A 21410-nucleotide genomic window follows, 5' to 3' on the forward strand; every position below is an offset into this window, starting at 1 on the left:
AGTTTTTGAGAACCAAGGTATCAATCCAGTAGGAGATTACACACAATTCGCCTAGTACCTGCACAAACAATCAAGAACCTTGCAACCAATGCGATAAAGGGGTTGTCAATCCCTTCACGGCCACTTGCAAAAGTGAGATCTGATAAAGACAATAAGATAAATATTTTTGGTATTTTTGTTGTATAGATTGAAAAGTAAATATTGCAAAATAAAATAAATAGTAAACTAGAATTCTAGATCGGAAACTTATATGATATAAAATAGACCCGGGGGCCATAGGTTTCACTAGTGGCTTCTCTCATGATAGCATGTATTACGGTGGGTGAACAAATTACTGCCGAGCAATTGATAGAAAAGCGCATAGTTATGAGAATATATAGGCAATGATTATGAACATAGGCATCACGTCCGTGTTAAGTATACCGAAACGATTCTGCATCTACTACTATTACTCCACACATCGACCGCTATCCAGCATGCATCTAGAGTATTAAGTTCATAAGAACAGAGTAATGCTTTAGGCAAGATGACATGATGTAGAGGGATAAAATAAAGCAATATGATATAGACCCCATCTTTTTATCCTCGATGGCAACAATACAATACGTGCCTTGCTTCCCCTACTATCACTGGGAAAGGACACTGCAAGATTGAACCCAAAGCTAAGCATTTGTCCCATTGCAAGAAACATCAATCTACTAGGCTCAACTAAGCCGATAATTCGAAGAGACTTGCAAAGATGTCAAATCATGCATATAAGAATTCAGAGAAGAACCAAATATTGTTCATAGATAAACTTGATCATAAATCCACAATTCATCGGATCTCGGCAAACACATCACAAAAGCATATTACATCGAATAGATCTCCAAGAACATCGAGGAGAACTTTGTATTGAGAACCAAAGAGAGAGAAGAAGCCATCTAGCTAATAACTATGGACCTGAAGGTCTATGGTAAACTACTCACACATCATCGGAGAGGCTGTGGTGTTGATGTAGAAGCCCTATGTGATCGATTCCCCCTCCGGCAGATCGCCAGAAAAGGCCCCCAGATGGGATCTCATTGGTACAGAAGGTTGCGGCGATGGAAAAGTGGTTTCGTGGCTCCCCTGGATGTTTTTAGGGTATAAGAGTATAAATACGACCTATGTTTGAATAGGAAGCCCCCTAGTGACTATGAGGTTTACGGCTAGATTCGAATACGATCATGAGCCAGACCAGAAGGGTTAAGCTAGATTCGAATACGATCAGCCCCCTAATGGTCGTTTGAATAATTAGAATAATAAAGATATATGATCATTGAAAATGAAAAGGACAGAGGTCCTGCTTTATTACTTATCATAGTATATACAATGTCACAGTATGTACATTATGAGAGCCAGTGGCTCAAGTATAGTACGGCCGAAGATGAGAAATATTCCACGGCTGGCGGGTCTCCTCCTTCGACTTATGTGAGTCTTTGTGCTCTCGAACATCGATAAGGTAATATGACCCATTGTTCAAGTTCTTGCTGACCACAAAGGGTCCTTCCCAAGGTGGGGATAGTTTGTGTGCATCAGACTGATCCTGGATGAGCTGGAGCACCAGGTCACCTTCTTGAAAGGTTCTGGATCTAACCCGGCGGCTGTGATAACGGCGCATGTCCTGTTGATAAATTGCTGATGGGGTTGCTGCCAAATCTCGCTCCTCGTCTAACAAGTCAAGTGCATCTTGTCGGGCTTGTTCGTTATTAGCTTCAACGTAAGCCGCCATGCGGGGCGAGTCATGACGAATATCACTAGGCAGGACTGCTTCTGCTCCATAAACCATGAAGAAAGGCGTATAACTCGTAGACCTGTTAGGAGTGGTATTGATTCTCCATAGCACTGAGGGTAACTCCTCTACCCAACAGCCCAGTGTACGTTGTAAAGGAACCATAAGCCGGGGCTTGAGACCTTTTAAAATTTCCTGATTTGCTCTCTCAGCTTGACCATTGGATTGGGGGTGAGCTACTGACGAAACATCAAGCCGGATATGCTCACATTGACAAAACTCCTCCATAGCGCCTTTGGGCAGATTAGTACCATTGTTAGTTATAATGCTGTGTGGAAAGCCAAAACGAAAGATCACCTTTTTCATGAACTGAACCGTCGTGGCTACATCACACTTACTAACCGGCTCTGCCTCAACCCATTTTGTGAATTTGTCAACTGCCACCAAAAAATGTGTCTTTTTATCCTTGGATCTTTTGAAAGGTCCAACCATGTCAAGCCCCCAGACTACAAACGGCCAAGTGATTGGAATCATCCGCAATTCTTGAGCCGACATGTGCGCTCGTCTGCAAATTTTTGACACCCATCGCACCTACTGACCAGATCCTCTGCATCAGCGTGAGCCGTTAGCCAGTAAAAACCATGAAGAAAAGCTTTGGCCACAAGAGACTTTGAACCGGCATGATGGACACAATCACCTTCATGGATCTCATGAAGAATTTCTTGACCTTCTTCAAGAGAGATACAACGTTGAAATGCTCCAGTAACGCTGCGATGATACAACTCACCATTGGAAATTGTCATTGACTTAGACCACCGGGTTATCTGTCGAGCCAAGGTCTCATCCTCTGGCAACTCACCCCAGGTCATATAAGCCAAATACAGTACTGTCCAATCTGGAATGACATGAAGAGCCGCCACCAACTGTGCCTTCGGGTTTGGAACGGCCAAATCTTCCTCTATAGGAAATTTGACAGAAGGGTTATGCAAAACATCTAGAAAAGTGTTAGGTGGCACCGGCTTACGCTGAGAGCCCAACCGGCTTAAAGCATCAGCCGCTTCGTTCTTTCTGCGGTCAATGTGCTCCACTTGATAACCCTTGAAGTTTCCAGCAATAGCGTCAACCTCACGACGATAAGCCGCCATGAGAGGGTCCTTGGAGTCCCACTTGCTTGATACCTGCTGAGCCACCAAATCTGAGTCGTCGAGGCACCCTACCCGGCTTAAACTGATATCTTTAGCCATTCGAAGACCATGGAGTAAGGCCTCATATTCTGGTGTGTTGTTAGTACAAGGAAACATCAGTCGCAACACATAACAAAACTTGTCACCTCGAGGAGAAGTTAAAACAACTCCAGCCCCGAGCCTTCCAACTGTCTGGACCCATCGAAATGAATCGTCCAATATGTGTTATCTGGCTTCTCTTCAGGTATCTGCAACTCCGTCCAATCGTTAATGAAGTCCACCAGTGCTTGAGACTTAATGGTTGTATGTGGCACATACTTTAAATTATGAGACCCAAGCTCAATGGCCAAATTGGCGACTCGTCCTGTGGCTTCTCTATTTTGAATAATATCTCCTAAAGGAGCAGAGCTAACCACGGTGATAGGATGACCCTGGAAGTAATGCTTAAGCTTCTGGCTTGCCATGAACACCCCATAAACAAGCTTCTGCCAATGTGGATATCTTTTCTTGGATTCAATGAGCACCTCACTGACGTAGTAAACTGGCCGTTGAACCGGATGTTCCTTGCCAGCCTCCTTGCGCTCCACAACAATGGCCACACTGATGGCCCGTGAGTTAGCAGCCACATATAACAACAGTGGCTCCTTCTCAACGGGGGCAGCAAGAACCAGCGGCTCAGCAAGCTGTCTTTTCAAATCTTCAAAGGTGTAGTTGGCAGCGTCACTCAAAACAAAGTCATCCATCTTTTTCATCATTTGATACAACGGCAGAGCCTTCTCACCCAACCGGCTTATGAACCGGCTCAAAGCTGCAACTCGACCCGCCAGCCGCTGAACGTCATTGATGTATGCCAGTTTAGCCAAAGATATAATCACCTTAATTTTTCCGGGTTAGACTCAATGCCTTTGTTAGACACCAAAAAACCCAAAAGCTTGCCAGCTGGGACTCCAAAAACGCACCTGGCCGGGTTAAGCACCATCTTGTAGACCTGGAGGTTATCAAAGGTTTCCTTCAGATCAGCTACCAAGGTTTCCTTCTCTCTAGATTTCACCACTATATCATCCACGTAAGCATGAACACTACTCCCAATCTGATTATGAAGGCAATTCTGTACATACCGCTAATAAGTCGCCTGGGCACTCTTAAGCCCAAAAGGCATAGACACATAGCAGAAGGCTCCAAACGGAGTAATGAAAGTCGTCTTCTCCTGGTCCTTAACCGCCATTTTGATCTGATGATAACCAGAATAAGAATCCAAAAAGCTCAGACGCTCACAACCCGTCGTAGCATCAACGATTTGATCAATACGAGGGAGAGCAAAAGGATCAGCCAGGCAAGCTTTGTTTAAATCCGTGTAATCCACACACATATGCCAAGTGCGTTCTTTTTTAGCACAAGCACCGGGTTAGCCAACCACTCTAGGTGAAAAAATTCAACAATAAACCCAGCTGCCAAAAGCCGAGCCACCTCTTTTCCAATAGCCTTGCGCCTTTCCTCATAAAACCACCGAAGAAACTGCCTGACCAGCTTAAACTTTGGATCAATATTAAGAGTGTGCTTAGCGAGTTCTCTCGATACACCCGGCATGTCAGAAGGCTTCCATGAAAAGATGTCCCGGTTCTCATGGATGAACTCGATGAGCGCGCCTTCCTATTTTGGATCCAAGTTAGCACTGATAATGAACTGTTTGGATGAGTCACCAGGCACAAAATCAATCATCTTGGTATCATCAGCTGACTTGAATTTCAGCGCCAGCTCATGCTCCGTAGTTGGCTTCTTCAAAGATGTCATGTCTGTCGGGTCAATATTATCCTTATAAAACTTCAATTCCTCTGTTGCACAAACAGACTCAGCGTAAGCAGCATCGCCTTCTTCACATTCCAGGTCAATCTTCCGGCTTCCATGCACTGTGATGGTGCCCTTATAACCCGGCATTTTGAGTTGCAGATAAACATAACACGGCCGTGCCATGAACTTAGCATAAGCCGGCCGTCCAAACAGAGCGTGATACGGGCTTTTGATTTTAACCACTTCAAAAGTTAACTTCTCAGCCCTATAATCATACGCATCCCCAAAGGCTACTTCCAGCTCAATCCTACCAACTTGGTATGCCGACTTACCAAGGCACAACTCCATGAAAAACAGTATTGGACATTTTAAGACTTCTGTCAGTCAACCCCATGCGACGGAACGTCTCATAATAAAGGATGTTGATGCTACTGCCTCCGTCCATGAGCACTTTAGTGAATTTGTATCCGCCCACCTGAGGTGCCACCACCAAAGCCAGATGACCCGTATTATCAACCCAGGGAGGGTGGTCTTCCCTACTCCATACGATAGGCTACTCAGACCATCTTAAACAACGTGGAACTGCCGGTTCAATAGCATTTACAGCCCTCTTATGAAGTTTTTGGTCTGTTTTGCACAAACTGGTGGTGAATACGTGATACTGCCCACTGTTCAATTGCTTTGGGTTACTCTGATACCCAGACTGTTGATGCTGCTGATTACCTTAGCCGGATTGCTGATTATAGCGGCCCTGACTGCCTTGAGGGCCCTGGCCGTGAAAACCGCCACCGCCTGAACCGGCGCCCGGGCCATGAAAGCCGCAACCGCCTGTGCCGCCTCCAGGTCCGTGGTTACCATCAAACATGTTGGAATTCTTAAAAGCTTTCATGATTGTACAGTCTTTCCACAGATGGGTAGCTGGCTTCTCTCGGGTGTCGTGTCTTGGACAAGGTTCATTTAGCAGTGGCTCAAGGGTGGGACCTGACCCGCCAGACCGAGGAGGTGGCCTCCCCTTGCGCCGTTTATTGTTGCCCTGTGCATTGGCGTTAGCCACAAACTCCATACTATCGTCGGCCTTACGTTTATTACCTCCTTGATCCGTCGGGTTGTGCTGGTGACCTTTGTTGTTGCCGTTCTTCTTTCCCTTCCCTGTCTTCTCTTCGTCAGACGCGGGGTCCTTGGTACTGTCAGAATCGGTGTACTTGACCAGAGCCGCCATCAGCCGGCCCATGTCATTACAATCACGCTTGAGCCGCCCCAGCTTCTATTTCAGAGGTTCAAAATGGCAATGTTTCTCCAACATTAAGACCATGGAGCCGGCATCCATCTTATCAGATGAATGTATTATTTCCTTGACCCAGCGCACCCAATGGGTCGTGGATTCTCCTTCCTCTTGCTTGCAGTTAGTCAAGTCCATGATCGACATGGGTTTCTTATAGGTATATTTGAAGTTTTGAATGAACCGGGCTTTTAACTCCGCCCATGAGCCGATGGAGTTGGGTGGCAACCCCTTCAACCAAGTCCGAGTTGTTCCATCCAGCATCATAGTGAAGTATTTGGCCATTGCTGCGTCACTGACCTCCAATAACTCCATGGCCATCTCATAACTTTCAATCCATGCTCCGGTCTGCACGTCGGCTGTGTAATTAGGTACCTTACGAGGCCCCTTAAAGTCCTTTGGCAAACGCTCATTACGCGGAGCCGGCACCAGACATGGGACACCTCCTATCCTTGTGGCCACACCTGCTTCAACAAAGGTCGCTGGATAAACCGGAAAAGCTTGGTGAGCCGCCAGCTCAGCTGCCTGTTGAACTACCCGCTCAGCCTCTTGACGGATCCTCTCCTGGTCCACCAAGTTAAGAGCTCCACCCTGGGCGGGGTCATGCCCGCGTGGTTGGTTACGGTGTTGGGCGTTGCTTGACATGGCCGCTGAGTCCATATGCCTGCTATAGCTCGGGCTCCGGCTTGGGCGAGGGGTTGAATGGATTCTATCTCGACTATAAGAGTATGCATCCTGTTGTGCGAGAGCCGTCTGAAGAAGTTCTTTGACCCTTCGTGTTTCGATCGCTGTTGGAGAGCCGCCTTCCATCGGGAGAGCCGCCAAACGAGCCGACGCAGCGATAAGATTCTCCAAAGGGTTAGAAAAGTGACCCGGTGGTATTGGTGTGTAATGAGGCAGAGCATATTCACACGGGGGGTTCCATGGCCCGCGGTTGAATTGTTGCCCCAGTCCCGGGTGTTGTGATCCGGTTTGCCTCCGGCGGGTTACTGGGACCAGCCCCGGGTGTGTGGAAGAGGTTCCTAGGATCATAAGTCAGAGGCAGACATGATTGAGCCTTTTGGTGCCTTCTCCTCACGACCTCATTTGATGCGTTTAGATCCATTGAGAGCCGGAAAGTCTCTGCTTGAAGCTGCTGAGCACGAGCATCTAAAGCCGCCCGCTCTGCAGCCATTCTTACGTCCTCAGCTGCTAAATTCTCCTTAACTTGTGCTACCTCCCCATGTAACCGTGCCACCTCTGCATCATGTTGAGCCTTATCTGCCGGCTCAACCATGGCGGTCAACAAGGTCGTCATCCTATCCATGAGATCCATTAGCACCTGAGCCGGTGGGTGCACGGGGTCTCCGGTCTCGGCTACTGCTGGTCCGGTGGTTACCGCTGCCGCGGCTATAGGATTCTGACCGGGTTGAGTGCCAGCCATGTAGACCCCGGCTCGGTTCGGCGGCTCGGAGGGGTCCGAAATACTGCTACCATCGGAATAGCCCCCAAGCCCTCCATCCTGTGGTTGATACAATGAATCCGTCTCACCTGTGGATGACTCGTCGTCAGAGTGGATAGTCATCTCGCCGCCATCCACAGATCCTTCAGAAAGCTCCCCTCCATGGATGCAACCTACGAAGGCACGCCTTACGGCCGGCTGAGTCCGGGCAGGTCTCGCATGCTGAGCCGTTTCGATGAGGTCAGTGCAGACGTTCGGCTCACGGCCCGGCTCGCCGATCCGACCGATGAAGATGTGGATTCCGCCGAAGGGGACCCGGTACCCATACTCGATTGAGCCGGCCTCGGGGCCCCAGCCTGCATCATCGATGTAGAGCTTGCCGCGACGACTCTTGGTCATCCGTCCCACAACGTATCCCTTGAGCCCTTCGAAGCTGCCCTTCAAGAACTCAAATCCACCGTGCGCTGGCCCCACGGTGGGCGCCAACTATCGTGGAATTATCACGGCAGATGTCCTAGTGAAAGGACTTAGTCATGGAGCCATCGCAACTAGGAAGCTTAAAGGGGTTAATCGGGACAAAGGACACGAGAGGTTTATACCGGTTCGGCCCCTTGCGATGAAGGTAAAGCCTAGTCCAGTTGTTGTGGTATTGCTAGGTTTCGATGACCAAGGAGCTAAATACGCTAGCTTGGCTCTTGATTTGTTGTTTTATTGCCCTAAGCCGTCATCGGGTCATCCCCTTATATACACGGGTTGACGCCTGGCGGCCTACAGAGTCCCGGCCGGCTCGTACAACGTGTCTGGCTCGGTAACTTCTTTTACATGCCTTACTTTACAAGTCTTACTCATACATGGCGGTTTACAATTATGGGCCTTAAACCGCCTTTGGGCTTAGGCCTGCTACAGGTCTTATAATGAACTGTCGCCTTGTATCTCATCGGGCTTCTTTGAGTAACCCGCCATTAAGATTGACCCGGCCCCTCCTGGGCAGGTCATACCTGGTAGTTATATCCCCAACAATTACGCTGAGGTGTTCCAGGCGGCGTGAGTTGTGAAACAATTCCACATTTCCTTAAGTGCGTGCCAAATTCGTGACTCAAATATTCTCCCCCACAATCTGATCGTAAGAACTTTATTTTCCTGTCACGTTGATTCTCTACCTCATTTTGAAATTCCTTGAACTTTTCAAAGGTCTCAGACTTGTGTTTCATTAAGTAGACATACCCATATCTACTCAAGTCATCAGTGAGGGTGAGAACATAACGATAGCCACCACGAGCCTCAACGCTCATTGGACCGCACACATCAGTATGTATGATTTCCAATAAGTTGGTTGCTCGCTCCATTGTTCTGGAGAACGGAGTCTTGGTCATTTTGCCCATGAGGCATGGTTCGCATGTGTCAAATGATTCATAATCAAGAGACTCCAAAAGTCCATCTGCATGGAGTTTCTTCATGCGTTTCACACTAATATGACCAAGGCGGCAGTGCCACAAGTATGTGGGACTATCATTATCAACCTCACACTTCTTGGTATTCACACTGTGAATATGTGTAACATCACGTTCGAGATTCAGTAAGATTAAACCATTAACCAGCGGGGCATGACCATAAAACATATCTCTCATATAAATAGAACAACCATTATTCTCAGATTTAAATGAGTATCCATCTCGCATTAAACAAGATCCAGATACAATGTTCATGCTCAAAGTTGGCACTAAATAACAATTATTGAGGTTTAAAACTAATCCTGTAGGTAAATGTAGAGGTAGCATGCCGACGGCGATCACATCGACCTTGGAACCATTCCCGACGCGCATCGTCACCTCGTCCTTCGCTAGTCTCCGCTTATTCCGCAGCTCCTGTTTTGAGTTACAAATATGAGCAACCGCACCGGTATCAAATACCCAGGAGCTACTACGAGCGCTGGTTAGGTACACATCAATAACATGTATATCACATATACCTTTGGTATTGCCGGCCTTCTTATCCCCTAAATACTTGGGGCAGTTCCACTTCCAGTGACCGTTTCCCTTGCAATAAAAGCACTCAGTATCAGGCTTGGGTCCATTCTTTGGCTTCTTCCCGGTAGCTTTCTTACCAGGCGCGGCAACTCCCTTGCCTCCTTCTTGAAGTTCTTTTTACCCTTGCCTTTCTTGAACTTAGTGGTTTTATTCACCATCAACACTTGATGTTCCTTTTTGATCTCCACCTCCGCTGATTTCAGCATTGAATATACCTCAGGAATGGTCTTTTCCATCCCCTGCATATTGAAGTTCATCACAAAGCTCTTGTAGCTAGGTGGAAGTGACTGAAGGATTCTGTCAATGACCGCGTCATCCGGGAGATTGACTCCCAGCTGAGAGAAGCGGTTGTGCAACCCAGACATTTTGAGTATGTGCTCGCTGACAGAACTGTTCTCCTCCATCTTACAACTGTAGAACTTGTCAAAGACTTCATATCTCTCGACTTGCACATGAGCTTGGAAAACCATTTTTAGCTCTTGGAACATTTCATATGCTCCGTGTTGCTCCAAACGCTTTTGGAGCCCCGGTTCTAAGTTGTAAAGCATGCCACACTAAACAGGGAGTAATCATCACTACGCGACTGCCAGGCGTTCATAACGTCTTGAGTTGCTGGGAAAATGGGTGCGTCACCTAGTGGTGCTTCAAGGACATATGCTTTCTTGGCAGCTATGAGGATAATCCTCAGGTTATGGACCTAGTCCGTGTAGTTGCTGCCATCGTCTTTCAGCTTGGTTTTCTCTAGGAACGCGTTGAAGTTGAGGGAAACATTAGCGTGGGCCATTTGATCTACAAGACACATTGTAAAGATTTTAGACTAAGTTCATTATAATTAAGTTCATCTAATCAAATTATTCAATGAACTCTCACTCAGATAGACATCCCTCTAGTAATCTAAGTGATACATGATCCGAGTCAACTAGGCCGTGTCCGATCATCACGTGAGACGGACTAGTCATCATCGGTGAACATCTTCATGTTGATCGTATCTTCTATACGACTCATGCTCGACCTTTTGGTCTTCCGTGTTCCAAGGCCATGTCTGTACATGCTAGGCTCGTCAAGTAAACCTAAGTTGCAGAAATTAAAATTTTCTACGCATCACCAAGATCAATCTATGGAGAAACTAGCAACGAGAGAGAGGGGAGTGCATCTTCATACCTTGAAGATCGTGATGCGGAAGCATTGCAAGAAGGTGGTTGGAGGAGTCGCACACGCAGCGATACAGATCATGGTCAATTCCGATCTAAGCGCCGAACAACGGCGCATCCACATTCAACACACGTGCAGCCCGGTGACGTCTTCCGTGCCTTGATCCAGCAAGGAGGAGGGAGAGGTTGGGGAAGAAAACTCTAGCAGTAGCACGACGGCGTGGTGGTGGTGGAGCAGCATGGTTTCCAGCAGGGCTTCACCAAGCACTACGGAGAACGAGGATGTGGAGAGGTAGGGCTGCGCCGAGAGAGAGAGAGAGAGAGAGAGAGAGAGAGAGAGAGAGAGACTCGTGTCCTTGGCAGCCCCAAAACCCCCACTATTTATAGGAGGAGGGGAGGAGGGTGCGCCCCCTCTAGGGTTCCCACCCCTAGGGGGCGGCATCCCTAGATGGGATGGAGGGGAGCAGCCAAGAGGGGAGAGGGGGGGTGCCCTAGGGTGGGCCTTAGGCCCATCTGCGCCTAGGGTTTCCCCCTTCTCCTCCTAGCTGCGTCTTGGGCCCTGGTGGGAGGCGCACCAACCCACTCAGGGGCTGGTCCCTTCCCACTCTTGGCCCATGCAAGCCTCCGGGGCTGGTGGCCCCTCCCGATGGACCCCCGGAAACCTCCGGTGGTCCCGGTACATTATAGGTGACACCCGAAACACTTTTGGTGGTCAAAACCTCACTTCCTATATATTATTCTTTACCTCCGGACCATTCCGGAACTCCTCATGACGTCCGGGATCTCATCCGGGACTCCGAACAACATTCGGTAACCACGTACAAACTTTCCCTATAACCCTAGCATCATCGAACCTTAAGTGTGTAGACCCTACGGGTTCGGGAGGCATGCAGACATGATCGAGACATCTCTCTGGTCAATAACCAACAGAAGGATCTGGATACCCATGTTGGCTCCTACATGTTCCACGATGATCTTATCGGATGAACCACGATGTCGAGGATTCAATCAATCCCGTATACAATTCCCTTTGTCTACCGGTATGATACTTTCCCGAGATTCGATCGTCGGTATCCCTATACCTTGTTCAATCTCGTTACCGGAAAGTCTCTTTTACTCGATCCGTAACACATCATCCCGTGATCAACTCCTTCATCACATTGAGCTCATTATGATGATGTCCTACCGAGTGGGCCCAGAGATACCTCTCCGTCACACGGAGCGACAAATCCCAGTCTCGATTCGTGCCAACCCAACAGACACTTTCGGAGATACCCGTAGTGCACCTTTATAGCCACCCAGTTACGTTGTGACGTTTGGCACACCCAAAGCATTCCTATGGTATCCGGGAGTTGCACAATCTCATGGTCTAAGGAAATGATACTTGACATTAGAAAAGCTTTAGCAGACGAACTACACGATCTTGTGTTATGCTTAGGATTGGGTCTTGTCCATCACATCATTCTCCTAATGATGTGATCCCATTATCAATGACACCCAATGTTCATGGTCAGGAAATCGTAACCATCTATTGATCAACGAGCTAGTCAACTAGAGGCTCACTAGGGACATGTTGTGGTCTATGTATTCACACATGTATTACGATTTTCGGATAACACAATTATAGCATGAACAATAGACAATTATCATGAACAAGGAAATATAATAATAACCATTTTATTATTGCCTCTAGGGCATATTTCCAACATGCTTATCATAAGAGACCATTTTGGCATGTCATTTGCCTCAAAAGGATTGTGATACCTTGCTGCACTTTTGTTATCATTACCGTTACTTGCTCATTACAAATTACCTTGTTATCAAACTATTCGTTGCTTATAATTTCAGTGCTTGCAGAGAATACCTTGCTGAAAACTACTTGCCATTTCCTTCTGCTCCTCATTTGGTTCGACACTCTTACTTATGGAAAGGACTACGGTTGATCCCCTATACTTGTGGGTCATCAAGCCAGAACCAAACATGGCACTCTCACTATCCTAGAGGTCATCCTAGCTTCAATGAGGCCGAAGGGTTCACTAGAAACTGCTGATGAGCCCCCAATTGAGCCGCCAGTTCCGCCTCACGACGGGCTCTAGCCTGATCCACAAGGGCCTGAGCATTGTTCAACGGATTATGATCACGGGGCGGGTCATCATTGCGAGGTTGGTTACGATGCCGCTCACTGCTGGAAACCGGCAGCGACTTAATACGCTAGTTGTAGCTTCGACTTGGGCGGGGAGTTGAGTCAACACGCTCACGACTATACGAATAAGCCGCCTGTTGTGCCACAGCCGTCTGAAAAAGTTCCACAGCATTCTGGGTCTCTACTGCAACCCGAGACTCGCCCTCGATCGGGATAGCCGCCAGCCGTGTTGCTGTTATCATATTATCCAGTGGGTTAGAATAATGGCCAGAGGGTGTTGGAACCCGTTGAGGTGGGGTCTGATCCCTACGAGGCGGGTCTGGCAAACGGGGTTGAGTCGCCGCCCCGGTCCCTAGCGCCTCAGTAGCCCGGGTTACGCCGGGCGGGTTACTTGTTCCTGCCCCAGGTATGTTGAAAAGGTTCCGCCCCTACTGCGAAGGCAGGCGGCTCTGATGTCTCCTTCGAAGAACAACATTGGATGCATTCTAATCCAGACTCAGGCGAAAAGCTTCCGCCCTTATCCGCTGTGACTCGGCATCCATTAGGGCTCGCTTTGTCGCCATCCTAGTATTCTCTGCATTAAGAACTTCCTGAGCCTTAGCCACCTCATCTCGCACCTTTGCAACTTCTGCATTGTGCTACGCCTAATTCGCCGTAGTGACCTCTGTTGCCAACAGAGTCATTAACGTGTCCAAAAGCTCGGATAAAACCTGAGCGGCGGCCAGTTTGAGCCACTAGCCCTAGCTGTCATAGCCGTAGTTGAATTGGATGTCATAGCCGCGACTATTGATGAACCAAGAGTCGGCCCAGTGCCAGCCATGAAAATCGCAGCCCTCGAAGGCGGCTCATAGGGGTACAGAATATTGTTGCCATCGGAGTAGCCCCCAAGCCCGCCGTCTTGAAGCTGATAGATCGATTCTATCTCTCCGGTAGAGGACTCATCACCTGAATAGATGGTCGTCTCTCCTCCAAATTCAGAACCTTCCGCAAACCCCATGTCTCGCGTGAAACCAACGAAAACATGCTTCCGACTGGGTTGAACCCTGGCAGGTCACGCACGCCGAGCCGGCTTGACAATGTCGGTGCAGATGTCCAACTCAGGTTCTGATCTGCCGATATTGCCATTGAAGACGTGGATTCCGCCAAAGGGGACCCTGTATCCGTACTCGATTGAGTCGGCCTCGGGGCCCCGGCCAGCATCGTCGATGTAAAGCTTGCCGCGGCGGCTCCTGGTCATCCTGCCAACGGCATATCTCTCGATCCCTGAGAAAGAGCCCTTCAAAAAATTGAAAGTGCTATGCTGAGGCCCCACGGTGGGCGCCAACTTTCGTAGTTTTATCACGGTAGATGCCCTTGTGAAAAGACTTAGGTGTGGAGCCATCACAACCTAGGTTGGCTTGAAGGGGTTGAACGGGACAAAGGGCATAAGGTTTACCCAGGTTCGGCCCCTCACAACAAGGTAAAAACTTACATCATGTTTTTTGTTGTATTGATTGAATATCGATTACGAGGGAGCAGAATCGCTTGACCTAGCTATCGATTGATTGTAACTTGAGTTCACTCGCCATAGGGTCTCGCCTTTATATACACAGATCGAGGCCTTGGGCTTACAAGAGTCCAAGCCGGATCACATAATGTGACCAAGATGGTTTCTAAGTCGCCTTGCCTTACTAAGAAAGTCACCATCGGGCGGCTCACACCTCTGGGTCTTGGGCCTTCAACAGGCCACCTCTTAAGCCGCCTCTAGTCTTTATGTCTTCTCAGGCCCATCCAAGCCTTTTATTTATTGAGTCACCAACAGTATAACCCAGCCCATCCTGGGTGGGTCATACCGCGGGGTTATATCCCCAACAGTCACAGAAAATGATTTTAGGCGACATTTCATGTTTCATCATGAGGGTTTTTGTCACTAAATAGAGTAGATTATGTAGTGTCCGAAGTGATAAAATCAATTTTACAAACTACAACAATGACCATTCGCACCAACAATCTCTTAACATCGCAAGGATAACATAAAGTTTCTCCAATAGCAATACCTCAAGGAAGGGAATGGCACTCAAGAGTCGACATCACCGGATCCAACCACCAAAGGAGAGATCCTAGGTTTTCACCCTAAAGGAAGTCCTAGAAAATCATAGCAATGGCTTCAACAAGGTAACCCCGTAGAAACATTCTCATTGCCAACTGGAACAACAAATGCAGGCAGGGAAATAGTATTTGTGCTACTGCTTTTTTAGGTTCCCAAAGTGCTTCCATACCTCGACATCAACCTTGACATGGTAATGTATGCTTGACAATCATAGTATACAAAAAGATACCAACATAATGATCATTGAATGTACTCTTAACGTCTGAAATTAATAATTAAAAAATTTGGAGCAAATATTCCTAAATATGGAGCGATTGTTGCTTAATACTGGGCAAATTATCCTAGAGCAAGCTAATATGGTGTGCCAGCAGCTTACAAGGAGACATAGCAGATACAATAGTACAATAACACTGCAGAGTATGGTTTACAATAAACTATGGAATCTAGGTTTATGCTACTCGAACTTTGAACTAGTCAATCGATAATTTGAAATGATCATTAACGAAATTTCCACTATTTCCCAAATCCCTTGGAAACTTTGAGCATGTGTCCTTGAACTTTTCCTTCTCAAGTGTGGCCTAGAACACCTTTAGCAGCACCTCACAGCTCATGATCAACATGTGGATTGATTTGATATGGATATTCCTCATCCCCTAGCATCGTGGCATTGGTGGCGGATGGGAAAAAGTCTTCTGCATTAGCCATAAGAATAAAATGAACCAAGTTATGCGCAAGCAATATGTGAATGAAAAACTAACAATGATAGAACACAAATGAGCCAAATAGTTCTTTTAGATTACAAGAAACTTGAGGATTGATCATTTCTATAGCAAAGAACAACTATTATAGAACAGGCCAAACCCAGCAATTTACAACTTATAGGGGCTACCAAAGCATTTTGTTGCCCATTCTAAATATGGTATTGTGTAGGACAAACCGCATCTGGATTTGAACACGTAGTTCAATTTTTTTGCATAATATATAGAGTCGAATTATACTAAATTACATTTAAAACTACATGTCCCAACAATCACAACTAGGTTGGGACCTTTTACGATGACATGTGAATTCCTAGAAAAAGATTTTGTGCTCTATACTTATATCATACTATCAGTTCACTAAACAATAAGTTCACCTGCACTCGGTATTTCCATGCCATCACCATGATCCATTTTCGAATCTCCAACACGTTCAATCTTACTATTAATCTGCATTATAAACAATAGACCATCCAACCATAGTGTTGTGTCAGCACCAATCACGGGTGGAAATAGTTAGGGTCTATCTTACTAAGAGCAAATAAAATAAATCACATCACCTTTGACATCACTAATCCCATGTAGTTCTCCAAGTTTTTTGCTTGTGGTTGTCTTGAACCACTCAAGATATTTAAACCCATATCTAGGATAGGCTTAATTTCCTCCTTTGATCTAAGAGATTGACATGTTTCCAAGAGCTTATACACATGCATCATCAGGTTGGTTTTGTTATCACATCGCCTGCAGTAGTATTGCACATCCATGGGAGTACCTCCTCCAACAGCTCCAGCAAAAAAATGTTGAAAAGCACAATCAAGGTGCCCAACATGCCCACATATGTTGTTCTCACCCACAATTGCTTCGCACTTTATGTAGTTATAACCTCGAAAGGAATAGTCAACAGTTCTACCGCAGATAATGCAACAACTTTCGGGATAGAAATTAGGAAATGTAGAGAAGTTATCATAACCCAGTGCTAATGATGGCTCAATTATTCCATTTATCTCTCCAGTTGGATCCATAGTGAGAGTTTTAAGTTCAAGGCCCCTCATTTGTTGAGCTCCTGGAGATATTAAGTTGTTATAGAACAACAGACAAATGGACAATGTATGAAGAAACAACAACAAATACGGAAAGGCAATATAAATGATGCTTCCCGAATATATTTTCATAGAGAACACCAAACAATTAACATATCAAATGAGAAGTTGTTCATTTCCTTATGTGATGTCTCTACAGTACTAGATTAATTCTCAAGCAATCCCTAGGTTAGATATAAAGTAAAGTAAGGAGGAAGATTAATGAAAATTTGCATGAAAGTCTTGGATGGGTAAAATTGTTTTCCTTTCCTTTATATGAGTTAGCACTAGGGTGAAAACCACTGCTTGAATGAGCTGAGTGAAGCTCGGTGTCACTTGGACCAGTGGCAGTAGGAGTACACACGGGGAATATTTAAGGATCGTACTGGCGGCTAGAATTTAGAACTTGGGAAGAAGATAAGTTATGCAAACTGATATGTGTATATGTATACACTAATATTGACACATCATCCAAAATACAATATGTATATAAACTAATCATGAAAAATAATACAAGATATTTGTGAACAAGCATGTGCATCCACTGAAAAATAATAGCTTAAAGAACTTCCCGGGTTAGATGCAGACTTAAAAAAACACAAGTGCCAAGGCTCCACAACTGATATAATAGTAAAAGATATTCAATTCATAATGGCAACTACAGTGGAATCTGTGACAACATGCTAGGGTTGCCTTCTTTCTCATTTTTTTATTTTCTCCCTTTGTATGCTTATTTGCATTGGTAGTGTCTCTGGACCATATTATTTTTACTTCAATAAATCGAATGCACAACTTCCGTCGATAGGTTATCTTGTAATCTCTTCATAAATAAATATAAGAGCATTTAGATCAAGTGATCTAAACGGGACGTAAATTTGGTGAACATGGTTCCACGTGCAACCCTTACGAATAGTAAATTTGAAGAAATGCTAGAAAAAAATGAATATTTGTGGTAACATACTTAGTCAACCGATATGCGCGCTACGAAGTTTCACAAAGAAATTACATCCTTGTTATTCTGGGCAAAAATGACAAAATCGAAGCTATATTAAAAACATTTTTTAATGAATAGTAAGGTCCTAATTGTATTTTATTCACTTAGAATTCCACGGGTGTCAATACTTCATGAAACTTCGCACGTGAGTAAAATGGTCGACCAAGTTTGTTACCCCAAAATTATAGATTTTTTCAATTTTCCTTGTATTTTTTATTTACTATTCACGTGGGTGCGCGTGGAACCATGTTCACCATTGTCTTTCCGATCTAAACACTTTTATATTTCTTTACAAAGGGAGTATCTAGGAGGTATATTAAGTGGGACACATGAACAAAGACAATGATGTAGATCCAACAATGTGTAATGTATAGAAAGAACATGTAGAGTCGCGACAATATATCAGATGCAACCAATTCATATACACTTGCAAGAAAAGAATTGGATTGAAATATGAAACAAACCACCAAAAACATAAAGATGTTTGATATAAATGTTAATACTGATATCAGTAAGCCAATGCCCGAATGGAGATGAATATTGAGTGCTCCTCTAACAATAAAGTTATTTAGTACATAGAGGGAAAGTAAATGGAAGATCTATGGACCCTCATGTGTGTCTATTAATTAGTTCTACCATGTTACTTTCTTCCAAAAATATCAATACATGTGTTCAAATAAAAAATCTAAGGACCTAAATATGGAAGAAACGACTCGGTCGGGAGATACAAAAATAAATCATATTTACAATTTATAAAAGCATCCATTAGATGGAATGTGTTATAGTGATTGTTAGTCTTGTTGCATTATGTAAACTACAATGAAATATCTACATATAAGAATTACCTACTCATTAATTTCAGTACATGTTCTTATGGTTGTTGGTGTCCTCACAACTTCAAATATCCCAATATTTACAAGGACATCAACTTCAGAAACATTAGTACCCATACTCTTGTCCAGTGAATACATTTTTAACATTTAATGTCAAAGTGCAATAGAAAGGACTAACCTTTTTGATTCATGCTAATACTCCATATAAACATAGAAAAAAATGTGTCGGGTTCAACATCTGGAAATGTTGTCTTGATAAACTTTGTAACTTCTTGCTTACTTCTCAGTATTATACTTTTTCTAGCAGCAACAAAAAAACGTGAGGGTGGGCTAAGATACCTGTGCAAAGTTGGTTCCACAACATAAATCAGCAACGCCGAAGCGATTCATTTTTTAAATCAACCATATAAAATGTGAATAATTCAAATGCTATTTTTTGGTTGGTGCAATGCTATAGCTAAATATAACAAATAACCTTATACTATTTTTGCATCTTTTGCATGGAAAACTATTAAACTTCAGAACCTACTAAGTCCTTGCTGAAATCGTTTACCTATCGCACCAGTGCCCACTCCTAGAAGATCTATTTCCCACCACTTTCCAATGCCATTCATCTCCAGTACATGGCCAATTTTCAGGAGCATAGGGGAAACCCCTACCATATGTGCTAGCATCAACGGGTACTGCAATAAGGCCATTCTCACTTCTACATAGTTTTGATAGATAAAGCTCCTTGGGTACATTCCTTCTTTTTACCAATCCATTGTGAACCTGAAGAAAAAATGAATTACATAAATGTGTAGCTCAAATTCAACTAAACCAATGCTAAGATATACTTTCCCACTACTAAATTTGCAAGAAATCACGTGAAGAAAATTCTTTTAATTCATACATTCATGATAAATTTCTAAAGGAGGCTGTCACAACCAACCATCTATGCTATTGGCAGTGTCCTCCCGGTGTAGTGGCACATCAAAGAAGTACTAGTTCATATCCTCAGTCCGCATCTTACACTCCTGGTCGGATGGCTTTGAGCCACATCCTTCATTGTTACCACTAGAGCACAATTGGTTCTTGGAATTACTAATCATTTAACAAGTGCACCACACCCCTACCCTAGACGATACTTCTCGCCCGTGATGCAAGTGGCCTCCTCCTCCTTGCTTTGTCTGGCCAATCGACAAATTACTCTTCTTGGCCATGATCTAGGCGCGAAATACATTGATATTATAAATCATTTGGAAGGGTTGTGCCTACCTAAGAAGGAACCAATATGGATTTCTTAGAGGATTGGATGATTTGGTAGAGGACATTAGATGGTTGGCCCTTTTTAGGGTTCATACAAATAAAACATCCAGCCATGTTGCAATGATGACATCCATGCGAATAACATGGTCATCGGTGCAAGCTGTAAATTTGAAGGTCCTTGGATCAAATTTGTTTATGGTCGAAGCCAATGACTCCGTGACTGGAAACATGTGATGGAAGGAGGACCCGTGGCTCTTTAGGGGAGATGCCATTGTTCTTCAGGGGTACGGTGGATTTTCAAACATGCTACAGTACAAGATGGATAAAATACTAATCGGGGCCCAAATTAGATGATTCGATAAAGGACATCAGATGGTTGGCCTTTTCTAGGGTTCACACAACAAAAAATTTAGCCATGCTACAATGATGAAATCTGTGTGAATAGCATAGTTGGCGCAAGATGTAACTTTCAAGGTCCTTGGATGATTTTTTATGGTCCAATGCCAATGACTTTGTGACTGGAAACATGTGATGGAAGGGGCTCGTGGCTCTTTAGGGTAGATGCCATTGTTCTTCAGGGGTACAATGGCTTTTCAAACATGTTCCAGTACAAGCTGGATAAAATCCCAGTCTAGGCATAAATTCTTGGGTTATCGGATGGACTCAAGAAGAAGAAGGAACCGGAAAAGAGGGTTGCAAAGAAGGTTGGATGCCCATCAGTTAAAGTTTTTGTGAATGAAGGTAAAATCGTAAAACAAATACATTCAAGTTTATTTAAGCTTGTGTTTACTTGGATGTGAATGTTCCCCTGGTTCGCTTTGTTCCAATCATGATTAACGAAAGAGTGAAGCATATGGTGACATGAGAGAAACTCCTAGATTATTGTGACTTCTGTGGCATGATGGGACACATTGTGACATAATGTGGTGAAGGAATGCATGATAAAAAATATATTTGGATGATTGGCTAATGCTGATTTTTTTTATTTATTTTGGAGGAACTTGGCAAAATGCAGGTCATGGTGGTGATGATAGAGGTAGAGGTACAGGATGTGGAAGAGGCTGAGGGCCTAGGATTTTCTGTGAACGAGAATATAAGGGTATAGATTAGAATAAAGATTTGAGGATGGTAATGGAAACAATGCACTCAGAGCTAGGAAGAGGTTTGTTGGGTCGGACAACACTTTCTTGAAGTATGGTCATCCACCGCCGGCTACAACTAGGATAGTGTCTAATAAGGTACTTATACTTGAAAACATTGACACAAGTCAGGTTGATAAAAGCTTGCTTAGTACACCTCAGAAAATTCAAGACACGAAGAGGCAAAGATGCCAGGACGTGAGATTCCGTATGAAAATAAAAATGATCCATCATTGACCCCTTCGAGGGGGATTGCCTCCAACAATGAAAATGGAACTATCGGGGCCTCCAAAAAGCTGTGATGGTAGTGAACGGAGGAGACATCACCTTTTTGCCTGAAACCCATCTCATTTCTTGGTCGACCGAATCTCTTCGTCGATGCTTAAAGATGAATCATAAAGAAATTTTTCGTACTGATAGGAGAAGTCGTGATTTGTTACTTCTCTAGAAAAAATAAGTAGTAACCTCATTTCTGCACAAGAAATCAAATTATATCAATGTTTT

General features: G+C 44.7%; 1 protein-coding gene across 1 annotated transcript; it reads right to left on the minus strand.

Annotated features, from left to right (window-relative positions):
* Positions 1–15973: 15973 nt before the first annotated feature.
* LOC119300082 lies at positions 15974–19567 on the minus strand. The gene is made up of 5 exons (XM_037577152.1): positions 19532–19567; positions 19073–19290; positions 18698–18858; positions 16174–16676; positions 15974–16063 (listed from the first exon to the last, which is right to left on the minus strand). Exons 1-5 carry the CDS (start codon positions 19565–19567, stop codon positions 15974–15976), a joined length of 1008 nt encoding a protein of 335 aa, XP_037433049.1.
* Positions 19568–21410: the final 1843 nt, after the last annotated feature.

Source organism: Triticum dicoccoides, chromosome 5A, assembly GCF_002162155.2.
Source record: "Triticum dicoccoides isolate Atlit2015 ecotype Zavitan chromosome 5A, WEW_v2.0, whole genome shotgun sequence".
Taxonomy (NCBI): domain Eukaryota; kingdom Viridiplantae; phylum Streptophyta; class Magnoliopsida; order Poales; family Poaceae; genus Triticum; species Triticum dicoccoides.

Bases quoted from the DNA above. Each gene is read 5' to 3' on its own strand.
- LOC119300082 (XM_037577152.1), bottom strand. From the start codon at position 19,567: ATGAAGGATGTGGCTCAAAGCCATCCGACCAGGAGT. The intron at 18,859-19,072 runs GTAAACGATTTC...AACTTTGCACAG, and splicing joins AGTGGGCACTGGTGCGATAG to GTATCTTAGCCCACCCTCAC. The intron at 16,677-18,697 runs GTTAGTCCTTTC...TAATATCTCCAG, and splicing joins TATTAGCATGAATCAAAAAG to GAGCTCAACAAATGAGGGGC.